The sequence below is a fragment of the Chrysochloris asiatica genome, unplaced genomic scaffold, assembly GCF_000296735.1.
Source record: "Chrysochloris asiatica unplaced genomic scaffold, ChrAsi1.0 scaffold00204, whole genome shotgun sequence".
In the NCBI taxonomy this organism is placed as follows: Eukaryota; Metazoa; Chordata; class Mammalia; order Afrosoricida; family Chrysochloridae; genus Chrysochloris; species Chrysochloris asiatica.
Genome location: NW_006408722.1, coordinates 1,091,474 through 1,099,856, shown reverse-complemented (window position 1 = coordinate 1,099,856; position 8,383 = coordinate 1,091,474). Strand labels below are relative to the sequence as shown.

Genomic DNA, 8,383 nt, shown 5'->3' with positions numbered 1-8,383 from the left:
TCCATTTAGGATGTTTTGTAGCACAGGGTTGGCTTTGGCAAAATCCCTTAGCTTCGAATTTATCTTGGAATGTTTTGATTACACCCTGTCGTATTTGATGATAGCTTTGCTGGATAAAGGATTCTTGGCAGTTTTTTTCTTTCAGGGTTTTATATGTATCTCTCTGGTAGCGTAGTGGGTACGAATCAGGCTGAGAACCCAAGATCAGCAGTTCAAAACGACCAGCTCTTCCGCGGGAGAAAGATGAGGCTTTCTGCTCCCGTAAAGATTTACAGCCTTGGAACCCTGTACAGGGTCGCTATGAGTTGGAGCCGACTCCGTGGCATATAACAACAACAACATATTGCCTTCTTGCTTGCATGGTTTCTGCTGAGAGATCTGAGCTTAATCTGACTTGTTTGCCTATATATGTAATACTTCTTTTTTCCCTAGCTGCTTTTAGGAGGGTCTCCTTATCTTTGATTTTAGAGAGCTTGATTATGATATGTCTCAGTGATTTTCTTTTGGGGATCTTTCTTCTCGGGTTCATTGAGTTTCTTGAATGTTTATCTTTTCACTTTTCAGTATGTTAGAGAAATTTTCTTCCAGCAGTTCTTCAACTATTTCCTCTGTGGACTTGTGTGATTCTTCTTCTGGAATGCCGATAATTCTTAAGTTACTCTTCTTCATGTTGTCCGACATTAATCTTAGACCTTCTTCAGATTTTTTTATCATCTTTTCTTGTATTTGCTCTTCTATCTTAGTGGTATTGAGAGATTTGTCTTCCAGCGCACTGGTTCTGCCTTCCTTTCTTCTATTCTACTCCTTTGCTCTTTCAGTGTATTTTCTATTTCTGATATTCTATTATTGATCATTTTGACCTCTTTCTGTAGGTTTTGAATTGTTTCCAATGCTGTATCTATCTTATTTAATTGTTCCTGTAGCGTTTTCCTGACTTCGTCCTTATTTTTCTCAACTCCATTGTAAAATGTTTTGAAACATTTTATAATCATTTTTCTGAATTCCTTCTCAGGCATTTCCAAGGCCTTCCCTCCTTCCAGAATGTAGTCCAGGTCTACCTCAATGTCATTTGTCTCACACATTATATCTTGTTTCTGGGTATGTGCTGATAATGGTCATCTGCCTTTGCTTCTTGGACATGTTTCGTGTTTACCTGTGGATTTAATACTTAATTATTGAGTATGTGTTTTGGTATTTTTTATGCTTTCTGATTGCCTTCAGGTGTATGTGATCAAGCTGTGGGCTTTCCTTTTCACTCTTCTTATTGCTTAACTCAGAGTAACTTTCACAGGTGTTGTCTATCTCCGTGGTATATGGCAGTTGGTATTGGTTTTTGCCTGGATGTTGGTGTTTTAAAGAGTGTGATTGTAACTTAATTATATGGCAGCAGTTGCTGTCTCTTCTTGGGTAATATAGAGAGATAAAGAGTCCCCCAAAGCTTGAATGGGGAGCATAAAACAGTAAAACAACAACAACAAAATACTGTACTTGATACTGTAGTCTATAATTGCAGGAAAGGGAGAGGAGGGAGAGAATTTAAAAAAAAAAAAAAAATCTGTATTCTAATACGAGTATGACTTTAATGTCCTCTTTCAGGTTCTTGCCTTCAAAGCTGCCTGAGAGATTTCAAGATAGCACTGTTGGTTGTTATGCTGTACCTCAGGATTTAATTTAATTTTTGGCCTGTTTTGTTTTAAACTCTTTCCCTCTCCAAGCACCTTGTTCTGGCTTTTCTGTATTAAAAAACAAAACAAAACAAAAACGGTTCAGTGCCGGCTCTTGGGCTGAGAGTATCTGTGCACATGCGTGGCAGAAGAACCCACCAGTGGTTCAGGTGGGGGTGTCCACTTGCTCAGGCACCCCCTCTAGTCACCAGAATGGAGGTGCACTAACAGTGGGAGGCCAATGAACAGATACCAAAAAAAAAGAAAAAGAAAATCAGAAGAACGCAAAACCAATGAAGTATATTGTCCACCTTTGCTCCGAGTTTGCCGTGGCGTTTTTCTGTGTTGTGCCTGCTCCCCATGCTTGGTCTTGCCGTTTGGTCTCGCCCAAATTGTTGGCTCTGGGCCACCAGGATTGGCAGATTCAAATGTATACGATTTCTTACTTTTGCTGCAAGTTCCACTAGCTATAAGCCTTTGAACCTTTTAAATATTCCTGTCTATGTGGTTCCTCATTTTGGAGCTCTGCCTTGAATCTCCTTTGCCTGATATTCTGTGGTATTGCTGACAGCGAACCTCACTGCACCTCCATCAAGCCCGGCCTGCTCTACAGTGTTTTGATACATTTCAGTATCATATTTCTGAATTCCTTCTCAGGCTTTTCCAAAGCCTGCCCTTGGGAAAGGTTATTTAAACTTTGAATGTGTGTCCTCCCCCTGAAATTTAACTCCGTTGGTGTATACTGATGTTAGAAAGAAATGCAAAATGAAGGATAGTAGTAATTTGATCCTGTAATTTAGATATTGTTTAAGGATTTTTTTGATTTGTTTTTACAGTGAAGAAACAACTGGAGATATCAATGATTCTATGGATTTTGTACTACTCAACTTTGCAGAAATGAACAAGCTCTGGGTGCGAATGCAGCATCAGGGACATAGCCGAGATCGAGAAAAAAGAGAACGAGAAAGACAAGAACTCAGAATTTTAGTTGGAACAAATTTGGTGCGCCTCAGTCAGTTGGAAGGTGTAAATGTGGAACGTTATAAACAGGTTTATATCTTTTTACTTGTCACCTTGTTTTATGTAATGCAGTGAAAATTGAAACCTGATATTAAAAATCTAATTATTTTTGTTAAATAGCATTCAAAACTGTTGCTGTGGGTTGGAAGACTCTATTGTCAAAATATTAATTTTTCTCAAATTGATCTGTATACATTTAGTGTTATTGCAACAAACATTCAAGCAAGCTTGTTTTTTGTAGTAATCAACAAGCTGATTCTAAAATTAATATAAAAGCAAGGAAATCTGAGCAGTCACAACAATTTTGAAAAAGAACAAAATTGAAGAACTGGACAATTTGAAAACATTATCTCCTGTAGTTATAGTACAATGTGGGAGTCCTGGTGTGGCGCTGTGGCTTAATGTGACAGGCTGCGAAGCTGTTTGAATTGCAAGGTTGGTGGTTCAGGCTCACCACCTGCTCCTTGGAAATCCTATACAGCGTTGCTATGGGTTGGAATCGACTCAACAGCACTTAACAACAACAACATAGTACAGTGTGTGCTACTGGCAAAAGGATAGACACAAATCTTTGAAAGACAATAAAACAGGGATCAGGCAACTTTTTTTGTAACCATTTGTGGTGGTAGTTTTATGCCTGGGAGTCGGTTCCAACTCATAGTGACTCTGTATAGGGTTTCCAAGGCTGTAAATCTTTACAGGAGTAGAAAACCTCGTTTTTCTCCCATGGAGCAGCTGGTAAATTCAAATTGCTGACCTGTGGTTAGCAAGCTAATTCGTAACCCACTATGCTTCCAGGGCTCTCTTTCGTATAAAGGACTAAATTGTAAATATTTTTGGCTTTACAGGTATGTGATCTGTCACAATTACACATCTCTGCGAGTGTATTGTTAAAGCAATCATAAACAGTGTAGAAGGAAAGGTATGCCTGTGTTCCAATAAAGTAGCTTGCAAAAACAGGCATCAGGCTAAATTTACTGATCCTTGGAATTGATGATACATATATATGATTACCTTTTTCTTTTTTTTTTCAGCACATAGACTGCAACAGTCTACATTGATATTAAAAACAACAAACAAAAACAAACCTTTAACTCGTTCTTAGCACTATACATACTCAGGAATGGATCATAAACCTAAAATGTCAAATCTAAAACTATAAAATGCTTCAAAGAAAGCACAGAGAAAATGCATCCGACCTTGCTTTAGGCAAAGATTTTTTAGGACCAAAATGCTGGATACGTCGAAAAGTATTGCTACTAGGATTTCAGTTCCTACATTCCTGGGTTTATTTCAAATACGATATGTTTACATGTGTCTCTGTGATTAGTGGGTGGCTGCAGGCAAGTTTTCTCAGTTAATACACTTGTCTTAGTCTTGTTAGGGCGCCCTCAAAAAAATGCTCAACAAAAGCAATGGCTTCCCAGGAGATCTCCTGGGCCATTTTGACTCAAGGCAGCAAGGTCAGCTCAGAAGGTTATGGAGACTGTTTCTGGGAATTCTAAAGGAGGAAACATGATAGATTTTTCTCGAAGGACACAGAACAATCTGAGAAGTCTTAGGAAAATTGAAAGCTGCATTGGTGAGAACAAGGCCAGGAAAGCTATGATAAGGGATTTTTTTACATCATGACAATGCTCCTGCTCATTCTTTGAAGGTAACTAGGGCTATCCTATGAGAATTTCACTGGGAAACCTTACCCTATCCACCCTACAGCCCTGATCTTTCGCCTTCAGACTTCTTTTCATTCCCAGAACTCAGAGAACATTTCAGAGGAACATGATAGAGTGCCACGAGCATGCTAAAACTGCCATTTTCATGTGGAGTAATTCTAAGAGCACAGGATTCTTTGAGGAAGGCTTAGAGAGATGGAAACACTGCCTTCAGAAGTAGATACACCTACACTGGAGGATTTGTCAAGAAACGACAACTTCAAATTTTGATGTTTTTGTTTAATAAAGCTTTCTGTGATTTTGTAGCAATCCTTTTTGATTTACCCTTATAAGCATAAACTATTAAAGAAAAAAGAAAAGGGATAAGGTAGACTTCTTCCTAAGTGACTTTTATTAAATAGAAGTCCAAACTGTGGGGTTGAAACATCTGTAAAAGTTTAATCTAGAAATGAAGTATGTGAGTGAGAAAAAAAGAAAAGTATGATTTCCAGTTTAATAGGAGTATCTCAAGATTTTAAAATAACTAAACTCTTAAGTGTGCTTTTTCTCTTTTAGATTGTTTTGACTGGCATATTGGAGCAAGTTGTGAATTGTAGGGATGCTTTGGCCCAAGAATATCTCATGGAGTGCATTATTCAAGTAAGTGGCAACACTTTCAAAGGGATCCATTTTTCAAGATGCTTGGCTGTCTTTTGAATCTTGATTTCTGCTGCATACCATTATAAAATAGACACTTGAGCGAGAGAGAAAGGAATAACCAGAAATACTGTCATAGAAAGCTTGTAAGTCCACCTTCTGCCTAAAACTGATTGGAATACCCAAAATGGGGCTACAGCGTGCCCAATGAATGAGGCTTCCTGTGGAGCCTCTGCATTACATAAGACCAACGGGGGAATCCTGAACCCCATCCAGAATCTTCTGAGGTGGGAAATTTCCACTTGAAAGGACACGCAATCCAGCGTGGAGCCACTAGAAGAACAGAAGATACATCTTGAGAGAAATACCAAGGTGGAAAAATACAAAACAGTATGGCAATCTGACTGACTACTACAAAAACAAACAAGTTGCTTGCCCAGGAGACATCAACACAAGTGGTCGGGTCCCTTCAGGGCAAATCCCCTTCCAAGACTAAGACTCAAAAGGAACACATGGGAGACATGCACGCTGATTGGTGATGTTCGTCACTGATAAGGGGAAGTGGAGGGAAAAACAGCAATGAAGCAGCAAGCTAAGTCCTACAGCGTTCAGTAGGCTCCTGTGAACCCGGGTGGAGACCTGGTTGGCCAGCAGTGTGGCAAGATCTGGGGACTCCTAAGCCCAGAGTCAGGAACATAGCCACAGAGGACTGGAGTGGAGAATGAAGCATCCAGCTGAGAAGAGAAGGCATACACATAAGAACACCCACACTTGCAGATAATACCCACTTGACCTGGCTTCAATGACTGGATGATCAGAGCTCAACTAGAAGAAGAAAGAAGAGGAAAAAAAGAGTGAACTGATACAATTTGGTGAACTTGACCTACACCTATGGATTCAGTAGCTCAAAAGATGGAACAAATCTTTATAGTGAGGATCATTCCCACCCCCTCGATACATAGGGTAGACAGGGGTGGGCAACTTGGACATCGGCTACCCAAAATGAGGGGGCTACAAAGGCAAGAAGTGACTGGCTTACAAACTTTCAAGAGGGAGCCTAGATCCAGAGGGTATGGAAGAAGGTAGAGTCTCCACTGAGTAGTATCCAATCTGTCTGGGCAGGGCTGATGAAAAGAGATGGAGATAGGTCTTTTGTGGTACAACGTGAATAATTGTTATCAGGACTGACTGTGAGGGTTGGAAATGTAAAGGTAGACATTTTGTAGCAAAAGGAGGGGAGTGATTGACTTTGCAGTCCCGGAATGGAGGTCCCTGGGACCATCAAGGGAGAAGAGTGAAGTGTGGGACCCTACCCAGAGAAACAGTGATGCCTGATGGAGGCAGAGACAATGACATGGAGAGATGTAGCGGCTGGGGACTTTAGAAAGGGAGAGGAGCTGTGTGCTGATGAATGGGGGCAGACTTGTAGGATGTACCCTTTGGTTGGTTCATGATGCATGGAGGGGATTGTAACGATATACAGTAGGATGAATATAAAGCTAATGTTCTCCCATGTAAACTATCACATAATTCACAGTAAAACATTAAAAAAAAAGTGGGGGGGGGGTCCATTTTACCTTTTGTTCATTTTCAATATTTTGAAAAAAATCTTGATAGAATAGAGAATGTGCTTTCCTGAAGAAAGGATTTTCTGTAGGACTATGGGTTAATGCGCTGGACTACAAGCTTGGTTTTGAACTACAAGGTTGGTGGTTCAAGCTCACAAGCTGCTCCTTCCTTGGAAACCCTATACAGGGTTATGAGTCAGAACCTACTCAACAGTACTTAACAACAACAAATAATAACCTGGTCTTTGTATTGAGGTATTTTCTCCCCCAAATGGAGGGAAGCAGGTAACCCTCAGAGTTTTCCTGGGTCTCTCATTAGCTGTAGTTTAATGGTAGGTATTCTTTGACTCGTGGATTATTTACACCTGTGTTTACGTTTCGCAAGCCTAAAGAATAATGTACAATTGATTCTTGTTGTTCACAGTGGTATGATCTTTATAAAGTTGCACAAATACTGGATTAATGAACACTGAACCATTTCTCCTAGGAGACATACAGGGTTAGGGTCTGGATATATTTCCATCAATGGATCAATACACAATTCTGTTTTATGTCTGTTATTTTTTGTTTTTTTTTAAAGACACCTTATTTAATATGTATTGTTGATTCATCAACATTGAACTCATGCTAAAAGGAGAATGCTAAAATTATGGCACTAGTAGACCGTGGAGCTCTGGTAGCATAGTGGTTACGAATCAGACTGCTAATCTCAAGGTCAGAAGTTCGAATCTACAAGCTGTTCTTTGGGAGTAAGATGAGACTTTTCTGCTCCTGTAAAGATTTACAGCCTCGAAAACCCTGTACAGGGTTGCTATGAGTCGGACTGACTCCACGGCACATAACAACAACAAGTAGACCATGAAAAGGACACTTACTTGTTTACAGTAGGAGGGTTGAAACAAGGCAGAGGGTCACCTTGTTCAACCTCCTGATTTTTGTTGCTCTGTGTATCCACAAATAACCACAAGTAATCATTTTGGGGTTTCAAATAAATTTTAACAAGTAGGCAAATTTGTGAATAACTGAGACTCAACTGTGTTGAGTGAGCTTTGCTGTATAAGATTTAGTGATTTTTTCTTTTTCTCTCACAAATGAGAATTTTAAGTATCATAAATGAGTTCAGCACATTCTATGAAATACTTTTGCTTTTATCAGTCAATTATTATTTAATTTCAGGTTTTCCCTGATGAATTTCATCTTCAGACTTTGAATCCTTTTCTTCGGGCCTGTGCTGAATTACATCAAAATGTAAATGTGAAAAACATAATTATTGCTTTAATTGATAGGTAAGAGCTTCCAACACGAGTACATAATGCTCTGCTGTGGAAATAATTAATTTGAAGCATTTTTGTAGATTATTTGTCTCTGTTGCATTTCTGTTATGTCAGAGTGAATTTAATGTAATTACACATAAATGAGTTAGTAGGGATGAGTGTGTCATAGGTGCTTGCCTAGCTTAGGTGTGACTGGAGTTTAGCTTTAATTGTATAGGAGGCATGTCGATAATGACTACTTTTAATCTGTGAGTTTGAAGTGACATGTAAAGACATTGCTGCACAGACCCATCATTTAAATCTTACAAATCCAAACATCACTGAAGAACGAAATTTGTTCTTTAACCATGACAAAAGTTATTTTTCAGTGTGAACTGATCTTGATTTGGATCTTTTTCATTAAGTAGCCACAGATACTGAATAGTCGGTCACTGTGTCATCAGAACATTTCCTTTTTTAAAAATCCAACTTTATTACCTTTAAAAAACATTTTATTATGTTTTAGCCCAGTGTTTACAAAGAAAATTAGTTTCCCAATCAATAGTTCA

General features: G+C 39.0%; 1 protein-coding gene across 1 annotated transcript in view; it reads left to right on the top strand.

The window, feature by feature from the left end:
- The window catches only part of VPS35 (vacuolar protein sorting 35 homolog (S. cerevisiae)), a 52,063-nt gene that overhangs the window by 23,075 nt on the left and 20,605 nt on the right, over positions 1 to 8,383 (top strand). Inside the window, exons 6-8 of the mRNA XM_006872561.1 lie at positions 2,501 to 2,714; positions 4,913 to 4,996; positions 7,738 to 7,847. Coding sequence (XP_006872623.1) covers positions 2,501 to 2,714; positions 4,913 to 4,996; positions 7,738 to 7,847 — 408 coding nt within the window. The remainder of the gene's footprint in view (positions 1 to 2,500; positions 2,715 to 4,912; positions 4,997 to 7,737; positions 7,848 to 8,383) is intronic.